General features: G+C 41.4%; 1 protein-coding gene across 1 annotated transcript in view; it reads right to left on the reverse strand.

The window, feature by feature from the left end:
- Positions 1-8,680: 8,680 nt before the first annotated feature.
- The window catches only part of GRIK1 (glutamate receptor, ionotropic, kainate 1), a gene marked incomplete at its 5' end in the record, with an annotated part of 37,179 nt that continues 19,606 nt past the window's right edge, over positions 8,681-26,253 (reverse strand). Inside the window, 4 exons of the mRNA XM_010082587.1 lie at positions 8,681-8,980; positions 9,017-9,195; positions 19,265-19,515; positions 23,901-24,126. Coding sequence (XP_010080889.1) covers positions 9,040-9,195; positions 19,265-19,515; positions 23,901-24,126 — 633 coding nt within the window. The remainder of the gene's footprint in view (positions 8,981-9,016; positions 9,196-19,264; positions 19,516-23,900; positions 24,127-26,253) is intronic.

The following is a 26,253-nucleotide window of genomic DNA, read 5'->3' on the forward strand; positions in this document are numbered from 1 at the left end:
GTTAGGCAATCTGTTTTTCTTTCTCGGGACATTTAAGGCTTCACCTTCTCAAAAGATGTTGTTTTCTTTGAAGAAAAGAGGATCTGGTGCTGGCTACAAGAAGAAGCAAAAGTTCCTCTCTTTGGCTTTTTAATTTCATTAGTTATGGGACAAGAGATTTTAAGCAAGGATGTGGCTGTAAAGATCAAAGGGTTCTCCACAATTTTCTGAGCTGCCTGCTGGAAATCTACCACTGGATGTTAAAGGTTTACAGTCATCTCCTCTAGTGGCATGTGCAAAGCTATAATTTAAAAAACAATTATTGAAATAGGATACATTCTTTAATAGACACTGTTAAATTAGTTGGCTAGTTTAATTCCGTATTGACATGATATTTGGGTTTTGCTTTGAGATGGCAAGCAGGACATTTAGAAAACATAGCGTAAATATTTTTGCAAACATTTCTGCATCTCTTTCCAAGTGCCAGGTGAGAGTGCAACACTCTACTGCTCTAAGCACATGTGCACAAAATCTGGAAATGTGGTAACTACCAAATGAAAGGGAAATATTAATATTTTGTAGAAAGCTGAACTGAAAGCTTTAGGGTATACCTGTGTTTATACCAAGTTCCCTTTTTCTACAGGATAAAGATGATTAAAAAATGAAAACAGGGAGTGCAGAATGGGAAAAAAGACTTCATAGAGGATGTATTAGGGTTACATTTAAAAGGCAGTATTCAACGTGATTTCTCAGGTTTCTTCCTTTCCAGAGACATGATAGGTATGTAGTCAAAATTAAATCACACTCAGAAGTGTCATTTTTGGGGTAAAAAACCCCACAACAGCCTTGATTTAAGCACCTGCTTCTGAATATTCTGTTAGGACCTAACTGTATCTTTGAGCTTCTAAATTCTTTAACACAGCTGATACTTGATTTAACAGAGACTTTTGCTAGGTAGCCTTTTGTGGTTCACTGCCACTGAAACCGAGACACCTTTTTCCCTACGCAGACAGGAAGAGTTAAGGGTTCATGTAGTATGACTAAAGTACTCTGGACATCACTCAGAGCAGTTTCTCCAGTCAGTATTTTCAGCAGCATGGTGCATGAGTAAAAGCCTATAGGAAGAAGTTTCAACTCCATCTGTGGATAATTCATTAAAAATTTTCCACTGTTGCTGCTTGGGAGCTAAAGAGCTCACAACCAGCTTGCCAGAGCAAAGCTTTACAAGTCTTCATCACCTCCTTTGCCATCCTGCAACAAACAGGAACAAGTCTCCCTGTACGTGGCTTTTCTCCTCCTAGTTGGGCTAGTTTGCTACATCCCTTCACACAGTTAATACATCATCCACAGTGCTCTCATCTGGTCTTGCCTCACTGGTTTTTGATCTAAGAATACTTCCTTAGTGTTGTCGGTTCCTGGAAGAGATGGCATGCAGCTCTAGGGTAGAAATCTATATTTGTTCTTATGATATCCTTAGAAATCCCTTGAAAACATCTTAACACTTTTGCAGCAGGGTTGGCTTTTCTCACAATTTTCAGAAACTGTGGAACACTTTTGCTGGAAGAACATACTCTTCATCAGAAAACTAAGCACCAAAACCACAAAAAAAATCCAAATGTGGCAGATTTGCATGCTATTGCTTTGTAGAAGACCCAATGCTGGGGAGAAAAAAAAAAAATCTAGGCCTCTTACTATATCTCCTTTACTATATTTTACAACTAGTAGAGTCTGATGTCAATTGTGGGCCAAACCCAAAGGAGATAAAATGGGTCAACTGATGAGTAATTGGGTTCTTTGAACCAATTACTACTCTGAGTGATGACTCACCAGGCTGGAGCTCATTTGGAAGTTGGTGATAGTGCGGACTCAGTAACCTTGTAAATGTTCCTTACCCTATCCCTCTGCAAAGCTCAGTAGCATCCCAGCTTTTAGCAGTTTACCCATCCCTGTGATTCTCCTTGCAGTTTTAAAGGTGAAGAGCTTTCCCCGCTGTAAATTGTTCTGGGGCTATTAATAACAAAATCGCCATTTATGTAACAGATGCTCAAGTACACTTGCGGGTGGAGGTGCTACAGGCGCAGAACTGTCACGGGAGCCTCCCCACACGCCTCTGGCTGCCCAGGTGTTGTGTGCCTGCAGCTTCTGGCACTACAATTCTCTAAAATATGGGAAACTGCCACAATAAGACCTACCCTTGTCCCTCTCTGTTGAACTTTTCACCCTGTCCCTCAGCCCAGGTTGTGCCCTGAGGATACACAAGCCTGCATGGAGAAGCGAAGTTTCCCTGCTCTGGCAGAGAGGTGACGCAGGGAGTGAGACTTACCTGGAGGGTCCTGACGATGCTTCCCTGTACCCATGGGCTCAGCCCTTCCTCCTGGGAGCCCCTGGGACAGCCAGCACTCAGACCTTCCCCAAGGGTGATATCTTGATGGTGTGCTCAGTAAGACACCCAAGGGGGGCACAACATGCACCTCTAGCAATACAAAGCCCTGTAAGGTCTGCCTTTTGGTGGCAGCAGGGAAGATGTGCTCTGCACCAAAGCAGGGTGGTTTAAACTCACAAGTTCCCCTCTGGGGGAGTCCTTGTGGGCAAGACCAGCCCTGTCATAACTCCTAGGAAGGAAGGAGATGGTGGATTGCTTGGGGAAGGAAAAATGAATTGCAGGCATATGGCTTTCCCCAAATCCCAATTCAGCACAGCAATCTGGGGTGGGGAGAGGTTGGCAGCTGGCCACACTTGCCTGAGGGCAAACATGCTGCCCCCTCTAGCGGCTCAAGATGGGGGAACCAGAAAGGACACCAGCAGTCACTTACTTTCCAGCTGCTGTTTGTATAAAGCCAGTTTGCTGATTGCATTTTCCCAAAGAGGGTAAGGTTTCTGGGTGCCGTCCCCTTGAAACACCTCTGCTCTGAGCAGTGCTAAAGGAGGGAGAGCTCCGCGCTTCATGGGAGTCCAGCTCCTGGAAAATGCGTTTAAGCTCCCCTTTGCTTTTGAAAGCCTTGGCTAAAGGTGTGTACTGCATCATGCAAGGCAGGTCTGTCTGAAGCAGAAAACCTAGCAGCTTCCAAACAGCACCTTATCTGAAACCACTGGGGAGCTGAGAAGTGTCAAGGCCTGCTGCACGCCTTCATGCATTTCAGAGCAGATGAGCACAGTGTTATCTGGTTCAGGTGTTTCTGTAATCATGATTCATTAGGACAACCACAGCACTGGGTGGCTAGCACCTGTGTGCTCCTGCTGGGCTGGTGTCAGTGCTCTCAGCTCTGGTAGGAAACATGTGGCTGTACTGGCTAGTTCAAGACTTTTTCCTCCTTTTGTAGTCTCTTTGCAATGTATTTGTTTGAAGGTGTGGTTGCAAGCAGCTTTTAAATGACCTGGGGACATAATCAGTGCGATGAGTTTTATCCATTCTCCCTAAGCAGGATTGCTCATGTGCTCCTGGCAGTGCACAGCTGCCACAGGGACCCATGCAGCCATAAGCTGTGCTGACAGAGCCTCTCTTACCCAGGATATTTAGTCCTCACTGAGGGTATCTGTGGTTTTCATACTGTTCAGAGTCAGGCTGGAAATCCAGCCTCTCCCCAGATCCCAGCTTGTGGGAGGCTGCTCCATGCCACCAACTCTGAGACTCCACGAGGGTCTGGGCCATACATACACACCATAAATGAGTTGCCCGAGTGTGGGTCTTATCTCCTGGGCTGTGAAACCGCTATCAAAATCTAGAAATGCAAGGGAGAGCATAATGTGTTAACAGTGATAGCTGTATAACATTTGCACTAATGATAATGGAGTTTGTGTTTGGGGGAAGTGACAAGAGGCGAACAGGAGTGTGGCTCAAATCAGAATTCATCAGCAGGCAAAAACACATGCATCTTTTATCAGTCGATGGGACTAAAATAGAATTGCAGTCATTTGACAACTATAAGTGATGTATCTCTAAATAGTGGCAGTTCTGATCACTGAGAAATCCTGACTCCTGCAAGCTTGACAGAGAGTAATTAAGGGACAAGCTCATCAGTCAATAAATGTCCCACAGGATTACGGGTCTGCAGCAGACCCACGAGATGCAAAGGCTCCAAAAGGTAGTAAGCTGATCCTCGTTTGTTCTGCAGTAGCTTGCCAATCATGCTTGTGGGCTGGGCCCTGAGCACACAGCTTAAACAGTCACTTATGTATCTCCAATATTCCTTCTTTTCCACTGAGCCTGTCTTCCCCACTTTGTCAAGAAAGTTACAGGACGTTAAATAATCCTTACTAAGCCCACAGACCGGTGGTGAATAGCTGTACAGGAAAGATGGCACTAAAACAAAGCCATTTCTGGAATGAAACACATTAAAGCCGTTCAACAGCATCTATCAATATTGTATTTCTCTTTTATAAGCAATGAGGATGCCGGCCTGCTCGTGCCAAGGTAGAGATCTAATAAGGACATTGGCTTTCCTAGGGGGTAATCTCTAATCAGACTTCTCTGCTACTTCATGCTGCCATGCAGGAAAAAAGGCAGGAAAATAATATTTGTTGGGATATGGTGAAAAGGTCACAGTAATCTTATCTGCTACTATGTCGATATGTAAGATTGCCCTGTGCTTGTCCCTCCTCCCTCAAGACAGAGTAGCTTTCTCAGTCATGGAGTGAATTTACAAGTAGCAGCATCTGAAGCTAAAGGAAATGTTTCTAGTGACACAGCTTGGTTTGCAAGAGGGAAGGTGCTTTAGAAAAGGATTGGGTTTTGCCTTAATCATGTCCACATACAGAAAATATGAGGAGTAGGACAGCTGTGAATGCAGCAGACACAGCGGACTCTGTGCACGGATGTGTGGAGCTGGGACCTGTCTTAACAGCTTTGCTGGTGACCTAAACAGATTTGGAGGAGGGTAGAAAAGGTTACAGCCGTGAATCAGGACAGCACTTAAATACCAGTGGGATTTAAAGGCATTCCTAAGCGTTTTCCTTAGCTACAATTTTAGATAGCTGAAATATAAAATATTCTGTTGAATCAAGGTGGAAGACACAGTGGTCTTCAGCTCCCCACAGGCCTGTAGGTGCTCTGGGCTGTGCTCAAGGCCAATGCCAAGGGGGGTATGGGGACATCCTGGGAGCCTGGGAAATGGCCCCTGTGGGGCGGCAGGTCACTGCTGGCCTGAGGCAAGAGGAAGTACTGGGAGCAAGTGTCCTTTGAACTCCCTCATAGTCTCATTTTAATTCTTTCCATAATTTCTTAAAGGGAGGCCAATTAGCATGAGAGTCACAGGCTATAAAAATGGTGCTGTACTGCTATTTTATACATACATACATACATACGTACGTACGTATGTGCATACATATATATATGTAGTGGCTGACAAAGAAAATCTTCCCTGGGTGGACAGGTCAGACTGATGGGATAACCTGTCTCTGGGTCACTAAAAATGTCAGGGAAGAAGGCAGAGCAATAGGTTAGGCTAGAGGTCTGTGGCTGCTTGGAGGTTTTAGGGAGCACATGTTTCCTGGGGTAGTTCACACCTCAAATCCACACAGTCTTTGGGGAAAAGTTACACTGGGGAGGGATATTGGGGGGATTTTATAACCAGTTACCAAGATGCATTCTTATAGCTGGCAGGGAGGGGCAAAGCCACACATCATGATGTGGTGCTTCATGAAATCATAGCGGGTTAGTTAGCTCCTCTGCAGCAAGTATAGCTTGTTAAGCTGCCATCTGAGTTTAACACAGAAACTTTATGATATGCTGCGATTCTTTCAAGTATTAAAAATGAAAAAAGGAAATCAAAGAAGAACCAAATATGCTTTATTTATTATTTTCCCACTGTCACATATTTCTTTCCAGACAGCAAAGAAAGCTTCATTTTTTTCCCAGTACCTTTTTATAAGTGGTAGACTACTATTTCTGATTGGAAAGTTAAAATGTAAAAAGTAACCAAACAAAGTACTGTCTCTTAGTTTCAGGAAAACACTAGTAGATAAAAAAAAAAAAAAAAAAAAAAGAACTGGGAATTCTTTAACCTCAAAGTCCTAGCCACAGAAGAGTTTTCCTTTAAAAAAAACAAGTCTTGATCATAAATCTTTTATCACTTTGAACTTAGTCATTTAAAAATATCTTAGCTGAAGGCTGTGGACGGCAGAGCAACAGAGTTATGTAGACTGAAAAATAACAACCCACTTTTCAATCATGGTATTAGAACGGTGCTGGTCTGTTTGTAACCTGGTGATGACATAAATAAATGAAACTACCTTTGAAAGTAAGAAAACACCTTTTTGTAAGATCATCCATGAGCTCTCATGGCCAGGAGCTGGTTTTCTTGATTACTGCTTAGCAGCCCGACCTGTCACTGCAGTATGTAGCAGACTAAACTTCCCCAAAGCAAGCACTGGTTTCAGAGCTTCCTACTGAGGTCACTTTAAAAGACACCTTTCATCTTCTTTTCCCAGAGGCTGACTGCTTCAAACCTCCTGAGATAAACTCTTGGAGGAAAGACACAGTCCAGAAGAAACCCTGGAAAACATAATAATGATTCCTATCTTCAAAGAAAGGAAAATAAGAATCCAGGCAGTTTTGGGCTGGCCAGCTTAACTTCAGTTGCCTGGCAAACACTTGCATGAAATAACTGTTTTGTAAGTAATTGGTAGGAAATGAGTAAGAGTTAATATGAATCTGTCAAAACCGGGTCTTGTTAATCTGATGAATTTCCTTCTTTAACAGCTTTATGGGCCCTGTGGGTGAGGAACGGGGTCCTTAATAAGCCTTTGATCCTGTCCTGCATGACATTTTCAAAAACAAGCAGGGCAACAGGCCAGATGGCATATACTGTACAGTAGCCAAAAGTGCTATTAACCATCCTATTAACTCTCAGATTTTTGCTGTCAAAATTGGGAGGACCTGCAGGAGTCTGTCCATTCTCTGGGTCTCCTTTATGAATGGTGTTTAGGGAGCATGTTTGATAAATTTGCAGGTACCACCAAGCTGGCGTTCAGGCAACTCGCATGCCGGGGACAAACTGATCTTGATAAACTAGAAAAACGGTTCAGTAAAAAAAAACCAAACAAAACACCACAAAAATGTGCAATTCCGTATGGCCACAGCCTTAAACTCAGTCTGAAATTATCATTGCCTGTATCATGGAGGGGTCACCCACCTTACCCAATTCATGCAAGGAGATCTCTTCACAAGGTATGTGAGCAGCAGTACTCAACATGGGTGGAAAATCAGAGAAGGATATAGAATAATTACAGAGAGCCTTGGGGAAAGTGGTGGTAATGACAAGAGGTTTAGAAAGCTTGACTCCTGTGGAAAGGCTAAATGAACAAAGGTGTCTTCCAGTTTCGAATGATATCAAAATGTATGAAGCAGGGGTTTTGTAAGCAATACTGTTGATTGCAGATTGACCTTGCCATGCGCCACAGCATAAAAGCTCAGAGAGGGCTGCAGGGGGCAGTGGTGTGAAGTGAAGGTAGAGGACAGATTTCTCCACTCAAAGGCTTTCACATTACTTTCTTATTTGCAGAGGAAGAGGCCATGGGTACAAGGCAAAGGTAATCAATGGTAAGCAGTAAGTTCCCTATAAGAAGGACAATAAAACTCACACTTCACTGAAGCACTTGTGTTATGAACATCATGACAAGCTGAAGCAAATGCTGTTGGTACGACTCAGGCTCACCAGGCTCCATGTATGGCACAGAAAAGCAGTCGGTGGCTTCAGTCCTCTGGTACCCTTTTTCTAGGCTTGCCTTAGGATTAGAGGTGGTCATAGTGTGGGATTGCCCTGGACAGACCAGGTCTATATATATAACCCAGCATGTATGAAGGCAGGGGTACAGCTCCCAGATTCTTGGTGCAAGGAGCACCCATCTCCTACACCCACCCTCATCCCTTGAAGTGTGGATGTGCCTACATTGCACCCATTTCCTTTTGTAGGCATCCTCAGAGCTAACCAGCTGGCACCAGTAAAAGCCCCAGGAACAACAGAATTAATCACAGAGACAACATAGCAATAAACATAAATGTGCTTCACCCCACTGCAATATAAAGGAACAGTTTTTATGGGGAGGGATGGGAGGATCTGCCACTATAATGCATCACCGCTCCTCAGACAGAGGTTTCTTCACAAAAAAAGACTTAATTCCTCCTTCACTGTTAAAATGCTTTGCTGGTGCCCCCAGCAGTTGCCAGAAAAGGTTTCCATTCCAGAGCATAGGCTGTATTCCTGTCAGAAGTTGTTATCTTTGTGGTCAAGATTTGTTATAAATGGAATATTCTTGGCTCTAATTTCTAAGAGATTTTCATTTTGAAGTCAAGAATTGTTTTATTGCTATCGGGAGCTGGAGGATACGGCAGTGTGATGATGTCAGTGTTGCCTTCCCCTGTTCACTGATGAGTACTTTTGTGATTTTGGTTTTTCTTTTTCAACATCTAGCACCTGGAGCCATGGCATTACCTAATAATCATGTTTTAAAATAAATGAGAAAGAGAAAAGATAAGGAAAAACAAGTTTCTCACAGAAAAGAACCTGAAGAGTGTTCCTTACAATATCAGAGGAAGTAAAAATAACTCATTGTTGGACACCTTTGCATTTAAGACATTTTTGTACTCTTTATGAGTTAATTGTCATTGTCTTTATGAGTTAATTGTATGAATTTTTGCTTTGGTTGTCTGAGTCCTGGTTTCTAAATTTTCTTCAAAAGGAAAAAAAAAAGTTTCACTCCCAGATTATTGGAAAAAAGAACCCTGTCTCTTGTTTATTTATTTAGAAAGCACGTACAGCAATGCATGGGGAGGGGAAGAGAGATGCAAAACAGATGAGCATACAAATCCATCTCAAAAGAAACAATGAGACACTTCCCAGATGATTAGTAGTACATCAGTCTATATGAGCATTTAAACTGTTGTACCTCTAGATTAAAAAAAGAAACCACAAAGAATTTCTGAAGGACAAGGTAAATGTCTATATTTCAGAAATCCCACCACAATCAACTTGTAGGCAGCAATGTTTTTGCTTTTTTTTTGTTTGTTTTTGTTTGTTTGTTTGTTTTTTGTTCCTGATATTTCCTCAAAGGGGTGTCTCTTCCTCATGCTATGGTTTCTTTCCTCAGTGTCCGCCTCTGGTGACAAGTAAGGATACTTGTGAATGAAGATTTCCCCTTCGTTCGTGACCTTTTCTTTAACTTCTTCTGATGCTTGAGTGAAATTCCAAGCTCCTCCATTATCGCATTGAAAGAAAGACACTGGTGGAAAACAGAAATGGCATTAAACACTTCTCATCGAAGGCAGAATTTGACCATACCCTTGGCACAAATGGTGGCTTTTAGAAGCAAGGACCTGAACTCTTACTGGTGGGCTCAGAAAGCTCCTCTGCTGAATTCTGCCAGCTTTGAATAAGCCTCCAAGGTATAATAGGTGAGTTTGTATAAGTCACGTTCTTTTGCCTAACTTGGCTTCCACTGAATTTAATTTAACTTTGGCTTAACTAAAGCTGATTATGAATGTTTCTGAAATTTTACACAGATGCATTTGCAATGTTTTAGTGGCTTCATATCATAATACTTACCATTTTCAGTAGGTAAATTTTCTCCTGACCTTAAGAGAAAGAATATCATCTTTTTAAAATCACATGTACCTTAACCACAAAAAAATGGGTATACCAGAGAAAACAAAGAACAACATTTTTGAAGATTTCTTTGTGGTTTAGTTATTTTCCCCTCATGAAATTAACAGAGATTTCTAAAATATCGCACAATCCTCAATCCTCTTCTCTCTTTGTAAAGAATCTTTTTCAAATATTGTGTGTTGAAGAAAGGAGAAAACTACCACAAGAATAAGGTAGCTGAATAGTTTAGAAAGAAAGCAGAAATCTTTTTTCTTCCCACCATCACAACATTAACAAAGACATTTCAGGTAAGTGGAAACATTGTTTGAAATCTACAGCTGGAATAATGTAACACAAAAAAACACAAAGAGGCTTTAAGTGGAAGTATCTAGCAATGTAAAATGTTTTCCATGCAAATATATATAAATAGACTATTTATATATAAAATGAAGTGATGGTAAGAATGTGAAATGAAGCTTTAACCACCTTACCTTCCTCAAGTTGAATAAATCCTTCCTATCAAACCCTTTCTAGAACTGCAGAACTGTCCAGCTTTAAAACAACTGCTTAAAACTACAGTTCTTGCAAAATCACAGGAACAGCACACAGACATCCTTCTCTGTATCAAACACAAATTCCCTTCTAGAGTGACACCAATGCAAGGTAAGCAGTGTTCAGTGCTTAACCAGTAAAAATCCAATAGTGACCTGCACTATACAGGGCTAAAAAAAAGGTAAAAACAGATATATTATTGGAAGAGGAGAAAATCCAAGCTTTCCTAGTAGCCAGCTATTCTAGAATGTTTTCAAATGCAAAAGAGAGTATGAGGGTAACCTGGATCAAGGTTAAATAATTTGTTTAAGGTAGCAAAGGAATCCCAGAGAAGTGAATTCTACACACTGTGCTTCTTCCTCTCCAGTATAAACCCCCTGTATAACATATGTAACCCTGGTTCTGCAGATAAGCATTACTGCATCAGCCTGTGTGTATATTTTAAATGTGCACGGTCTTACATATGCCACAATGTCCTTTTCTGGGATGGGATGCACACAGACTAAGATCCCATAGTATGTTAAATTTATATTTTAATATGCTCTTTCTTCGAGATGCTTAATTTTTGCTCATCTAGAATTCTTAAGTATACATAAATTAAACTACTATTAGTTCATCCCAGACGCAAAATCTAACAGACATAGGCCAGAGCAGTGTACTGCTTTTTTTTCCCAAATTACTGTCTGGTAATAACCAGCAATTTGTTGGTGCAACTCCAGCATTACTGGAGTTAGAGTCAAAGGTGTCTGCTGCACCCCATGCCCTGTGGAAGCAGCAGGTGAAGTAGGTATCATCCCAATACCTGCTTCAGACACTATTGATACCAATACCCAATACAGACACTATTTCTATATTGCTTCAGGTTTTTTTAGAGAGTAGCACCACTTATTTCCCCACTGCTAAAAACACATGCTCTAATTATGACTTAACATGGATAATTTCTCTCTACTATCTTAGTTTTAATTGAGCTTCCAAAATCTAGATTACAAAGTGTTTCCAGAACTCCATGACCAATAAGGAAAGGATTGTATTAACCATTTGTAGGACTGATCAGGTTTATTTTTATTTTCTTTCCCTGTTGTTCTTACTAACCTATATGTTGCTTGTGTATTTCATAATAGCCATCAGTCTCCACAATGTACACACAGTGTTGATTTCTGCAGATGAACTAGTACACTTTACTGCCTTGTTAGGAGGCTTATGTTTTAATTTTCCAAACTGATTCATATTATTATTATTATTCATATGCAATTATCACAATGTCCTTCAACTTCATATCAATAAAATAGTCCCATGAAGATCATTGTACACCTGCAGATTTAAAACACATTGCTGACATTAAATATGTGAGGTTTCTAATGTTTGACTATATGATCAGTGAAATGCCCAACTGGTTCCTCTTCCAACTCTGTTTTGAATTTTAAAATAAATATTATCATAAAGACTTCAAGATATTATTAGGAATGGCTTTGATGTTTAGGTCTTGTCTCTAAGAATTAAACTTTTGCCTAATTGTTCATCAGTAGCAGTTACATCTAAAACTGAATATAAAAACATTACTGTTCTTGTTGATGATGTTTTCTGTAAACTGATGATGTTTGTCCACCTGACAAAGTATGGAAGTAGGCCATTCAAAATCTGAAAGGGCTCTGCCTTTTTGAGACCCTCTCCTGTCCTATCCTGGCAGTGCAAGGCCCCAGTGGGTTGATAACTCACAAGAGAGGTGGAAACACACGCACTCAACACACATGGGAATGGGCTTGGCCATCCTGCAGAGACAGTGGGTTGGGAGAGGGACAGGAGGAGGGCTTACAGTGACAGCTTTGTAAAAACTGGCTTTGTAGAAGCACAAAAGCAGTTTTACTTTTACAGTTGTGTTATGCTTAGTTTCAGGGGAATTGAAATACCATTGGCATGAATTTTGTCAACCTGAAGCAATGAATTAAATGTAGATTTAAGACCCTGGACCAGTTCTTCAAAGGTATGCCAATGGTTATGGACGTGACTGTGACTCTGATCGATTTTGTGCATATTCCTGTCTGAGATCCTGCCACCTCTGAGAAAGCCAGTTGGAGGTGGCAAAGAGCACTACAAAAATGGGAGGCACGGGGCTTCCTCTGTCCCTCTGCCTTCACACAGAGCTTCAAATAGTCTAAAAGCAAAATCTGAGATGATACTTTGAACTTTCAGGGGTTTGGTTACTTTCCTTTGAGCCCCAGGAAGCATAGCTCAAAATCCTATTTATCTCCAAGTTTCTGCGAGTAATCAGGAAACTGAACGGACATCTGAAAACTGGAATTGCCCTGAACTTTTCAAGCAGTAGAAAACTGGTACAGAGTAAGTTCAAACTCAGACATAATGCTATAGGATTTACAGGAAAATCATGGTCAAGAAACACATTCCCTGGGGACTCCCAAGATGGCCCTCTGAACAGCACCATGTCTGCAGCATAACTACAGTAGCCTTTAAAAAGGGAATGGTGACATTAAAATTCCATTTAAAAGGGTAATATACTGTTCTTTTGGTCTCATATTCAGATAGCCAGACTGAAAGGGTTTATTTAAAAAGCTATTTTTTACATGCTGTTAAGTCTACTTTTGAGGTCTTGCTGAGATTCAGAGCAGAGTAGGCACAGAGCAACACATTTAACAACAGAATAATAAGTTTAACATTTTGCTTTTAGTCAGCTTGACTTTCTCATTCTAGCAGTGTCAAAATGCTGCAGGACATGGCATGCAAGGCTGAAAGGAAATGTCATCCTTCAAAAAAGAATAGATTTTGCTCTCCTTGAGCTGTGAGACTCTTTTTCTTTGCCCTTTGGTCATTTCAGCAGGCTATAAAGGCTTGGTCATGAAGCTCCCAAATCCTTCCTTACACTCCCATATAGAAGACTGTGTTAAACTTTAGGATAATTATATATTCTGAATTTAAAAAGCAACATAAAATAAAGTAGAAACAAGACTGAAAAAAAGAATCTGTAGTAAGGCTTTACCTAGCTGCTGCTGCTGGACTGATACTGGGGACAAGTCTTCTCAATTGCATTTTATTAACACCTTGCAAAACCAAACAATAACGACCAAAAAAAGCCCCTAAAAACCACCCAACCAAAACAGTGCACTGTGTTGGAGAACTGAGAACTATGAAAATTGAAGAATGTGGGCCAGATTTTAGTCTGGAAGAACACCCGACCAGCTCAGGCACAGTGGAGGATGTACAGAAGTCAAGCTTTTTCTTCTGCAGTTCTCTCATCACTGTGAAGGACCCATAACTGGGACACTAACATATGGCTTCTGCTGAAACAAAAGTGATTTGTTTGTGCACTGAGGGCAAAATATCTAAAATAGTTTCTCCTAGTGAGCAAACTGCTGTTGCGGCACATTAAGAATCTGTTTGAGTATTCTGTCACTGATGGCTAATTGCATGAGGAGCTCACTAAATTAAGTCTTTTAAACTGTCAGAGTCTATTGAACAGTGATTGTCAAAACAGTATGACAATTTTAACTCTTTCTCAGTTATATAAACTGTTCCTCAGTTTCCTGGTTACCAGAAAGAAATCTGTAAATCTACTTGGTGGTCTCGCAAAGCATCTAAGCACGAAAGGGACTGCTCAGTGAAGGCGCAGATGGCCACAGTTGTGTTTGGAGGTGGGGTTATGGCCTGAAAATGGAGGGGCTCAAGCTGATCAATGTTCATTGAAGGGGGGCAATATGCAGACCTTCACAAAAAATTATATTTTGCAAGAACCTCACTGAGACAGGAGATTTCTTTCTTCTCACGCTTCTCCTCCTCCTTTGTTTCTGAAGAGCTAAAGAAGTGAAGCTTCAAGGCTTTGATCTGAGAGACGGCACAAACACACAATACCATGGCAGTACCTTGAGGAAGTCTAGTTGGGGAAAGTGTTACTCCTGTGCTTGGTCTAGTTCCAAGGTGCAGGCATGTTGTTAATCCACCCTCATCCTGGCTCTTTGAAATGGTGATCATATTGCCTTCATTCCCCTCAGTCTTCTCTTGTCTCCTCCTTTCTCCCTCCCCCTGCACCTTTGCCTAGTTGGACTGCAGACTGTTTGATGAGGGCAGGAACTGCCACTAAATAAAGGTAGGCACACTGACCCCAGCCAAATCAACCTGGCAATGGCTTGGGAATAGTTCATTCATGGGCCCTTTGCTTTCAACAGTAGGTAACTTTTGTGTGTCAAAGCATATGACATTTTTTGCAAACACTTACTAATTTTAATATTTTTGGAGTTCTGAGTAAAATGCAGCAGCAGCAGCAAAACAAAAATTAATATAAAATGACATAGGGGTATGCTTACAGCCATTTTTTCTGCCAAAAAGCTCTGGCTATGCTTTACTTTGGTAATGCAGTGCCAGTCTGATGGACTATGTTGTGGTTTACCTATCACAGGCAGAGTTGTTGGCCCTCTGCTGATTGCACAGCAAGGTCCCTGTGCTGACACACACCTGAGAAAGGATCTGGCTTGATAATTAGGCCCTGGATGCTGTTACAAGGCTGCAAGTTAGGAAGATGCAATGGTGACCATCTGTATTTGCAAACAGAGTACCTTTTTTGTGGCCAAATTTCAAAGTATGCTGGTCATAGAAGCTAATAAGTGGAAAAATCTTTGAATGTTTTAACATTTCCTCTTGAAGCTTGTTATGTCTATGCAAGAGTCCTCCCATGTGCCATGTACTTCAGTGGGAGATGTGCCTTCCTCAATCCTTGCTGTTAACCTGAAGGCAACTGCCTTTTCCTGGAGCCACAGCAAACCTTGCAAAATCTGCCTTTACAAGCACAGATTTGCTAGCACTTGGGTGGCATGCTGACTCTTCACTGCCTCCGCTGCTGGCATAACTGCTAAGGAGCAAGTAAGGCTTTTTAATAACTCTTTTTGTAGCTAGGTATGAAGCTCCTTTAGGGAAAGGAGGAGCTGCTTTGTAATTCCCACAGGCAAGCCAAAGCCTGTGAGGTTGTCTGTGGGGACAGCTAGACACAGAGAAATGACTACTGTTTCTTTGACAGATATGAAAATGTTTACCCCAAAAATGACAGAAAATTTCAGGGTTCTGCATTCATCTAAAAAGCTATTAGAAAACTAGTCAAAGCTGCAACCTGGAGGATTTCTTGTGCAGAGCAATGATGGAGATAAACACATTAGGAATTTTCCTTCTCCTCTGAGAGTTGAGAGAAGCTGAATTTAATTAGTTTTAAGTCTCTTCTACTGGGAAACTGCAAACAAATGTGCTTTCTTAAATCAGGGATACAGAGGATCTAATTCAGGTCTTTGCTAGTAAGAAAGCTCATTTTATGAAGAACCAAAGCTTTCAAGGCCTCATTCAAACAAGTTAAACGCCATTTTGAGCAAGACAATTTCTTGCAGCGTCTGGAGAGGAGCATAAATACCCATGTACACAGACGAGCAATGGCACAGAAGAATTTTCTCATTGCAGCAGAGTCCAGAAATGGCCCCTCAATAAAAGAGATCATTACCTTGTTTGTTGAGGAGGAACTGCACTGGGCCAGAAAACATACCGTAGGTGTGAGGGGTGGGAAATGAACTGGTGAAACTGGTGGTAAGTTGGGATATAATGAAAAACAGATAAAAGGTAATCAGGTTCTGAAAACATAGTTGTTTGCCATGGTTCATGATGTCCTATGAGCTGTCATTTCTATACATTTTGTGTGTCTCAAATTGTTGTCAGATGTTTTTTGATGGCAACAACAGATCCGGTCCATTGTCTCCTGCTCTGTCAGTCCCCAGACCAGCTGAGGACTGGAGGAAATAAAACTATTTTCCTTCCAGGGTATAAAAAACATCCAGTACTAACCTCCTACACAAACGTTTCCTTGTGAGTTTCAATCTGCAAAGCAATGCCAAGGCTTTACTGTTTGATATTGTCACAAAGGAGTTTTCTATGTTACAAAGCCTTACAATAGTGAACATCATGAATTGCTCGAGCCAAGTCAACAGAGTTTTTCTGTGAAAGGTATATACTGGGGGTTCCCGAGGGTGCTTTTGTTGAATATGTTCTTAAATTTTAATGGTTACATGGCATAAAATTTAACAGATATATATGATTTTGTGCTATGATAGTTACTTGGAGGCTTTGGCTAATGAATTTTAAATGGATGAATTAAAATTAATTAAATATTGACACTGGGAGTAAGATATTCTAGCTAAAAATCTCTGTCTGCTTATAATGGGGGTTCAGAAAGTTAATGGAGCCCTGCAGATTATTTTCTGAGGTTTATAAAGAACTGCCTGGCCCACTTGCTGAATGCTTTGTCTGAGACCAAGCAAAATATTTCTCCACGCTTGTAGTAATGAGACTGTCATTGGTTTACTCAGGTTTGGTAGGAGATGAAAAGGAGGTAAATAATTTTTCTTACCTGAAAAAGGTGAATTACCCCATGAAATTACAAGATGACAATTGTACAATAGAGATTGTGATATTTCTTAAAAACTGCTACAGTCTATTGCACTCACTCTTCGCTGTAGGTGTAATTATTTTCTGTGATATGCATTTAAACTGCCCAAATTTCCAGGACTTTGTCAATTTGCATTAGACAAGCTCAAAAAAGAGGCACTTTGAAGTCATTAACTACGTGTTGGTGAGTACAACCTTTGCCATTATGTGCACTGTTTAAGTTTAATGCTTTCCATCGGACACACCTTTTTTCTTTCCTGACTATACAGTGTGAATTGAGGGCTGCGCTCGAATCCCTCGCTCCTCTCGGATTAACTTGCCACAGTCTAACTCCGTAGATAAGGTGGTGCCAGAGGTGGAGTTGGACGGATGGGTTTGCTTACACTGTAGTCCGTAAAAGAAACAAAAGGCCTTGCATGCAAGAAAAGAAAAATGGAGAAAATACATAAATGAAAGAAGTAAAATTAAAAACAAACATGAGAATGAAATCTGAAAGATATTTAAATAAAAAGAGATAATATCTATGGAAACAGAAAAGTCATAGACTGTATTCGACTCAGGCTTTGGATTAGCTTAGTGATAACATACACTGTAAAGCATTTTCCATCTAAGCTTCTTATTTCACCAGAATCAAAATAAAACAAACCGAGGGAAATCAGAAAGTAACTCTGGAATCTCTGGTATTCTACTTTCTGTAAAATTACTTCTGGAAAAGAAGTATGATGTTGCCACATTAACTCACTTCAATATTTTAATTATTAAGAGACTGCCTATAATAAGCAACACATTGCTGTAAAACAGTAGTACAGTTTCAGAAATGGTATACATGTATATATAATGTGTGTGTGTGTGTATATATATCCCTGAATACTATGTTATTCACCCAACATATTGCTAAGTAAGTTAAGACTCCCTCATGACATAAAGCTTTAGGTCTATATTAATTATGACTTCAGGAATGCACTGCCTTTCCCAGACACCTGAAGAGTTTCCAGGATATTCTACGCCATATTAGCATTTATACTAAACATTTTAATTAGCTGTAGCTGTTCTCCAAAACATTTTTGAATGAAAGAACTCCTGAGACACGAATGAAAGCAAAGATATTGAAACATTCTTTATGCATTTTGTGCTAAAACTCTTTTATAGGGTTAAAGTACTAACCAGAAAGCTGCAATATGTGCAAAACACATTCATCCTTTATCTCTGACTTATTCCAAAACAGGGAAACTGATTAATATGGCCTGAAAAATTGCTCCACATGAGCTGCATCTGTTGTTTGTAGACAGTGACGTTACCTTTAACGAGGGTTTGCTCAGGCACATGTGGAGATGTCTGTGTGGTTAGGAGCTGCCCTCTCCTGCACGATACTGTGAGGACCAAGTCCACCGACACTGGCATTAGGTGTCATGGACCCAAAATAACACCAAGTGTCATTGGAAAAGGAAGGTTCATGGTAGGATTCAGCTCACTTTCTTTCAGCTGTCTGAGCAGGAGGCTTACGGTGATACCTTACTGGCGATACAGGTGATTTATCCTATCCAAAACCAGATGTTGTCCTCTTGAGGCCTGCAGCCCTGGCTGCTTGTTTTCACTCAGGTGCCAATCCCTCTCGCATCCCAGCATCACTGCAGTATGCAGTGTCATCAACACTGCATGACTACACCTTGGATGAAGAGGATGAATTGCCCATGGAAAAGCTCCTCCTTTCCCATCTAAAAGTGAAAAGGGAGCTTAAACAACTCACTCAGAAGTAGATGCCTCCTGTCTAGAAACTAACTAGTTAGGTGATATGAACTCGCCCCTTGGCAATTTCCTCAGGGGCCACCCATCCTGCAGTGCAATGTGACCCTCATCCCTACAGTAAGTGCTGCTGAAGTGAATAGGATCAGAGCAGCTATAGCAGTTGAGCCAAAGAGGGGCATGTCAGGGTCTAGGAGTTGGCCAGAACCAGACCAGCACCAGGGAAGGCAGCCAGAGTCAGCGGGTTGGCAGACAACTTCACAAATAGACTCCGAGTTGCTGCTCATGCCTTGTTTCTTTTACAGCAGCTGGTGGTTCAGTAAACGGGTGTTTACACTCTATTTTAATGATTGATTCTATCTCACAAGCTGCTCTAATACTCAAGGCACGATTTATACACAGCATTTCCTTTCTTTTCCCTCTGCCCTTTTAAATTCCTCATTACGCTTCAGTGGAGCTATAACTAGAATTTCTTTGGCTCCATAATCTTACTTTACTGTGGCATCCATCACCTTTCAGTAGGTCTCCCTGCTTTGAAGTGTGTGCCTCAGCACAGTCTGTAAACCCCTGTTTGTGAAAAAAAACCCCACTTTCTAGAGCAAGAGAAAAATTACACTTGGGGATTTAGAAGTACATTCCTGTTGCTACTCAAAGGGCTGATGCTAATGCCATTTTAAAAAAATGCAGTTGTGTTTTATTCCTTTCCAACATAATTTATACTTGAGGTCTTAAAGATCAAGCAGAAACTGTTTGAGACATTAATTGCTCTTGTTCTACACTGCCATACTAAACAACACTAATTGGACTGTGGGTGAGGTACTTCCCTGTTCTTATTAATAAATTATTTGTCCTTAGTGCCAGAGATGCATGGTGAGAGTTCAGCAATATAAAATCTGCATTCCAACAGGGACTTATAATGCAGCAACCCCCATATCTACAAACCTCAGCCTCCCAGAAACATAAGCAAGCTGGAAATGATGACTCACCTGCTCAATATCGCTGTTTTTCCTTGATTTATATATAAATTCACCAATGGCTACAAACACCGAAAGAACAAGCCCTGCAGCAAGCACTATGAAGATGCCCCCAATATTCTCCACCCCGAGAGCACTGGCTTCTTTGCTGTCCTCCTCAGGGCAGCCGTTGCCTCGCCACCACTTTTCCTTCATCATGTGCAGCTTTCCCTCCTCCTGGAGCTGGAGGATGGCGATGGTGATCTTGTCTCTGTAAGGAGACCCTGCAAGGTGAGAGCAAGACCCATCAGTGCTGGTTGCAGCAAAGTGAAGGCAGGGAGGGAGCAAGCTGGTGCAATCTGAAGCAAAGTGCTCCCTTATCACAAGACTGATTATTCATAGAAAGTGTTGGTTTCTTGTCAGCTGGAAGGGGGAAGAGAACTATCTGCTGGTGTCTGCCCTGGGGACTGGAAAGCAGAAGGCTCCTTTGGTGGAGTTATTTGTTCGAGAATTCATTATCATTTCTAGGGTCTCCTACTGAGATTTATTTAAGCCTTGGCAGTGGGTTTTCTTGCTAAGTAATTCCTCCATATCATGTTGGAATATTGCTTTGAGCATCCTTTGAGACTTTCTGCTCTGCATCTCTTCTATTTACTTCAACATCTGTTTATTTCTCCTATTGCATGTAAAATGAGTAGCTGTCTAAGAAGTTAGTCAGATCCATTTTCTTCGCAGTTATACCTGCGTAAGCCCACAACTCCACTTCAGCTACCTTACAGCTTAGAAGAACACACAGCGGCCCAGTCCTTTTTTTCCATGACTTGCAACAATACAGGCACTGCAAGCTGAAAATAGCTACCATTTTCATGCTTTTTATTTTCAGGCCAACAGCTTGCTAAATGATGTGTCTTCAGGCTCAGCAGCATTAATGGGCCTGTGCAGTATCTGCCAAACAGTGGGGTCATGTTGGGCAGTCCAGTCTGTTTAGGTTTGCCTCTCACACACTCTGCTCTGGCTCTCCGTCTTTCAAAATCTCTGCCACCTGTAAGTCCCTTCAGCCAGCTTGTGCTGTTGGAGAAGCACAAGTCTGTAGCCCTAAAGGGGGACAAGGGAGAGGCCTGCCCCTCACCCCTTCTTGAGCAACACTTAGTTAAAGGAAAATGCTACCAGTTACCTTTTCCCATGCTGCCAGAAGCTGAAACTATCAACAATAATTGCAGCCATCCTCTTATTAATTCTCATAGCCAAGCAGAAGGTGGTTTTGGAATTGTGAGAGAGATTTTTCTTTATGGGGTAAGAATTATATGATGGCAAGCAGGAGAGGGTTACAAGAAAGGCTGTTTGGCTCTAAAGGCATATATGTAACCCCAAAGCCTGCCACATTGGGCTTCCTACAGCTGGAGGTGTTTCGTGTCTGGGCTGCGACATGGTCAGCGTTGCTAGTCCTTTGTCCACATGGCTAACTACCAGCAATCCTTTCCTCTCCTCTAGCACAGGAATAAAACTATTTTCTTAAGCTGTAGTTTCACCAAAAGTCACATTTTGCTGCAAATTAAAGCAGTTGCAATTCTCAGGGTGATCAACGTAAACAAACTTTAAGGCAGAAGGTGTGCCAGAATTTCAGTGATAGCATGGAGCACATAGATGCGGATACTTAAGAAAATCTCACTAGGCACCACTTTTGTGTCTTTATTCATCTAAATAGCCTTGGAAATTTGGCCTCACAGCTTCAGTCTTCTTATACTGCCATGCAGGAAATTATTAAAAATAATTGTACCATGAATACAAGTCCCTCTCTGTGCTTTTAATTTCCTTCAGCCTGCAGCATTGTCTGAGGAAAATCAGTGTGAAAAACATTGCAGTTCTTCATTTGTTGTGCCAACACTCAGCTATTTTTCTGTGTATCTTATTGCCAGCACTAGGACATGCTGTGACCACAGATGCCAAGAGACATGTGTCAGATTATACAAAGTCCATCTGGGAAGCCAGCAATCAGCAGCCACTGCTTGAGGTAGCCAGCTTTGAAAGGAAAACACGCCTGCTGTAAGAATAGATGATTGCTATGCATGCTATTAAAGAATCAAAAATAAGTTCCATAGAAAACAAAAACAAAACAGAAACTTCTTCAAAATTGACTTTAAATAGAGAAGTGAATTATTACAACTGAAAACAGCAATGCCTCTCAGAAGAAAGAGCAGAATTGTTTCTATCTCAGGAGAGGCTCCTCATCCTGATAGCTAGAGTATGTTAGATTGTAGGAATCATCTGTTTTCCCTTGTCTGAAAGGAGATAGCTGTTAGGTAAAGTGAAGCAGCCTGAGTCACAGCACAGGATTTGTGGGGATGTTCATTCTTTCTTGTGATGTTTGTGTTGCCAGCCGGATCATCACAATTCATCTTGAGGGTAACAGGTACATCTATATTTTTTACACATGCTTTTGAAGTTTGTCAAGTGTGCCTGAAATGTTGAATTGGTGAAGTTTTATTGGTGAGCACTAAAACCGCACACAAATCCATCTCAGCACCTCTTTGAATATTCAGCAGCTCATTTATGGCCTCTGAGCTATTAACAATCTACCTCTCAGGCCAAGAAATGCATCTATCTACATTCTTAGTGGTCTCCCAAGTAACTGGTAATAGCTTTAGTGTTAGAATTACCAGCATCAGCACTGGCAGTGATACTGGAATTAATACCTGTCCTGACACCTAATATTGCTTTCTTCAACCAGATTCCTCCCAGGGTGACATTTTGCACAGGTTTTTCTTAGAGGTGCTTTTGCTGCAGCAGTACCAGAGTGCATTAAGTTCCCCACCAACCATTGCTGCAGATTTTTTACTAGTAATCGTCTTTGCCAAGAATCTGATGAAAACCCTCCTCTTTGTGATCCATCAGCTGCATAATAAACATAAATGGAAATGTTTGCTGATATGCCTAGATGTCCTTTAACCTAACTCAGCACAAAGAAGTAGGAGGAGAGACTGTATCTGCAGTTTTTTATTTCCAGAAATTGCTCTGATGAATAAAATACTACATTTCCAGGGTTCATAGAAGAACTTTCAAAAATTCTTCTTCCTGTTTCTTTGGGAGCCAAGTGGTGATGGTATTCAGCTCATTCACCAGAAATTTTGGAGTGTGAGGCATACTTTTGTTGCTGCAAACCCTAGCCACGTCAATGTGCATTCTCCTGAAGGAACTAATGCAGGCCAGTTAAAACTTGCTGAAACTTTGGTGTTAAGGGTTGGACAAGTTGGGTTTTTCTTTTTCTGTACAGCTTCTGCAATCAATAGTTTTGAAAACTATGGAAAAAAAAAAAACAGAGCCTTTGGGGTTCATCAGAATAGTGGAAGTGTCTCCATGGCTTATCTTGTTTATGAAATCAATCTTCTAAAAATTGAAGATGCCTGATGGCACTGAATTATTCCACAGTGCTTGGAGTTATCTATTGCTCTGAATCTTGCTGGTTTTCTCTAAGAAAAAAAACTAAGGCACATTTATCATACAAGAAACATCTTATAAATATATTTCACAGCTGTATTTCCAATGGATGCACTCTCTCTGAGGATTACCATCTGTTCCAATTATTCCTTCATTGTTCTTGGTTTAAAGTGTGGCAGTTTTATAAATGCAATTAAACTCTTGCCATACATTTGTCTTCGGGATTTTAGCTTTTGTATCATTGTTCTCAGGGTAAGATGGTTATTCTCACATAGCCAGTGGAAAAATATACTTAAAATGTTATCTATATGGCAATTTGTCTGAGGTACTTGGTAGCATAGATAATCAAAGTTCAAAGTGCAGTGGTGCTTCTCTCTGATGTATATCTGGTCTACCAAGCAATCAACAGACCAAATACTTCACCTGTTACATATGTGTAAACTGATATTGCCTTGAATAACTCCTATGAAGACAATAAAATTGCATAGCTATTAGCTGAGCATGGCATGGTAAATGCGTATGTAAGCAGTATGGAGAAGTATATTACACAGGAAAACGATTTGGCTGCCCAGTACCAATTATTCACAAGAACCCAGCACAAAAAACTGACACTATTCTCTGAAATTAAAAAAATCTCAAAAAGGACACTGGATATGCTAAAAAAGGTCTACTGGAAAGAGTTCACAGAGACTGGGAGTCTTAAGACTCTGATTAACTCAACACTGAAATCCCTGATGCAGAACCTTGCAACTGCTTCTTGATGTTCTTATGTGTTGATCTGAGGTCATTAAATAGATCAGAAATTCATCTCTTTTCATGCAGCTTTCTTTGAGATGCATGTGTTGGACATAACCTTTATCCTGCCCACTTCAATTTTCCCAGAGACGCTACCTGATTTCTCAAAGTAAACTGAACTTCAGTAGAGTGACTTGTGCCTTGGGCAGCACAAAGGATACCCAGTTCATTATGTATGGGATGCTCCAAAAGGCAAGCAGGTCACTCGACCTTGTTCTGCAGCTGTAGGCTGTACTGCTATACTCCTTCTTGCGCACAGAAACTGCTTTTAGATGAGCAGAAGCAAGAGGAGATGTTTTGCCTCAAAAGTAGCTCCTAAAGTCTGTTTTTATGAGAAAGGTTTCTAAAAGACTAGAACGTGATTCAAATGGCCATCTAAACTTATGAAGGGGAAATTGCTGGGTATGCTCCACAACACCCGTGCTGGAAGACATCTTACCAATAGGGGTTCCCACGCCATAGCCTTTCGAATCGATGAGCCCTCCAATCTGGGTGAGATTGCAGTTTCTCTGAGTCACATACTCTATGCTGGTTGACTCCATGAGCAGTGCATAGTCTGTTGTGAGCACACGCTGGATTCCCTCGTCATTGTTCTTCACCAGTGCTGTCTGCTGCCTGCTGCTCATGAATGCCCACATCTTCTCATATGTTGATATTTTGGATTTCTGAGGAGGGAAAATAAGGGCGCAGAATCACAACCAGCACCCACATTACACTTGCAAAATATTCCCCAGCCTTTTGTTGTGAATGATGCCAACAGCACATCCTGAATGAAAGAGAATCAGTAGCAGCATTTTCCTTCCTGCAGGCTTTCTGTCTTACTGTGCTTTATGCTGAGAAATCTCTTTTTTTGCTTCCTTTGCAGTACCAGGAACTTCATTACTGGCACGACTGTGATGTGCTTTGAAGTTTTTTGGGCTAACGCTGTTACATGCATTACAGAACATAACCCAGCTAAATTAGTGTAGCTGGATACTGTTGCACTCAGAAGCAGTGCTTCTGCCTGTCAGGGCAAAGGCACTACTCCAAAAGCCTGACAATGTATAAAGTGCTGGCTCTTTTGTGTTGGTGGTACTTGCCGAGAAGTCATGTACTTCAAGGATAAAGCTTAAGAAACAAACCCAAACTGGCTTCTAAGGAAACTTCTGCTTTCTGCTTTCCATTGTGATCAGACCTAAGGACTTCATCCTTCTCTCACTGAGTTTGCCAGGAGGAGTGTGTAAATGTGCCGTGCCCGTGCCCAGCTGCACAGTGCAGAAGGATGCCAGAAGCCCCAGTGACCTCCATCCAGTGTTGAACATCTCTTCCTCCTTGCTCCTTTCCCCGTGCTGTGGGAGCCCCGAGGGACCCAGGTACCCCGCAGGGAAAGGCAGAGCCGGTGCCTCCTTGCTCAGACTTCTGCCTTTGTTGGAGGACATGAAAAGAAAAACTGAACCTGCCTAGGACATGCTGCAGCCCTGTGCCTGCTGCCTTCAGGATGTGCTACCTACAAACCTAAGAACTTTCAAGCACTCGCACAGCACTAACACGACAAAACCTCTCTCTTCCTTGTGTGTGCTCAAACAGCACTGAGCACACAATGTCACTTTTGGATTAAATATCAAGGTAGACTTACAGATAGCTGGACCATTAGAAACTGTCAATAGGAACAATTTTGTCTTAAGATGGCAAAGCCAACCATTGTCAAACTACTCTGTGCTGCAGCCAAGCGTGAGCCAGACACATACGAACCAACTTTTTAATGTAAACATAAGTTGAAGATCCTCCACACGCTTAAGTTTCCGCACTTCCGGGGCAGTATATCCTCACTTCCTTCATGGGCCCTATCTTTGATTTATAGCCACCATAGCTGATTTTAGGCGCACTGCCTGGAGACCATATGTGCTTATTAAACAGCAGTGCCTGGGGGATTTCTGTGAGAAGCTGATTTTCTGGTTATCTGAGCTTTAAATGTTAATATGCTTCACCTGTAAATACAATACCTGTGAATGTCACCTAAATTCCACCTAAGTTTGGTAAGCCACAGGATACCACTAAACTCTGAAGATGCTTAAGTGGCTCTTTACTAGTAGAAACCATTTTTATTGCTCAGTTGGGAATATTTTTTGTAATAGATGACAAATTTATGTAGTAGATTGAATCTGATACTGAATTTACTGGAAGTATGTATTCCTTGTTCAGACAAGTTTGAAAGAAAGATCTTAGCTTCTTGACTTGCCAACTCCCATTTTTTTCAGGATAGGTCTTATGCCAAATTCTGGCCTTTGAATTCTCATTGATTTCAGTGGAAACAAATCTGTGCATCAGAAGGCGGCAAGAATTGCAACATGAAATTAAATCTACTGTCACAGAGGGGCAAGAAAGCAATGGAAGATTTATAGATGGGTTGTAAACAGAGCAGGACAGCAGTCTGGAGAAATATGCATGTATAATGATTTGGGGACATTGAACATCTTGCCTTCAATTGGACTTTTCCCAAACTTGAACATGCATGCAGATGGCGAATGCTGCCTGAGATCCTGTTGGCTCACCTGCCTAGAACCCCATCCCCTCACTGGAGCACTCTTTAACTGTCCAGGCCCAGTTTTCTGAGTATTTCCATCTGGTATGGACAGATCTGGGATCTGTGTATGGGAAGGAGGCTGACTCTGAGGTTCCTTCAGAGTCAGGACTCAATTTTTCCCCCCAAGTTATTTAAATTGCTTTTGTTTTCATTCCCACCACTACCTGGCTAGAAGTCATAGCTACTGCAGAAACTTTCTTGAAAGTATTGCCTCTTTAGCAACAGTTTT

This window comes from Pterocles gutturalis, unplaced genomic scaffold (assembly GCF_000699245.1).
Source record: "Pterocles gutturalis isolate BGI_N339 unplaced genomic scaffold, ASM69924v1 scaffold43619, whole genome shotgun sequence".
In the NCBI taxonomy this organism is placed as follows: domain Eukaryota; kingdom Metazoa; phylum Chordata; class Aves; order Pterocliformes; family Pteroclidae; genus Pterocles; species Pterocles gutturalis.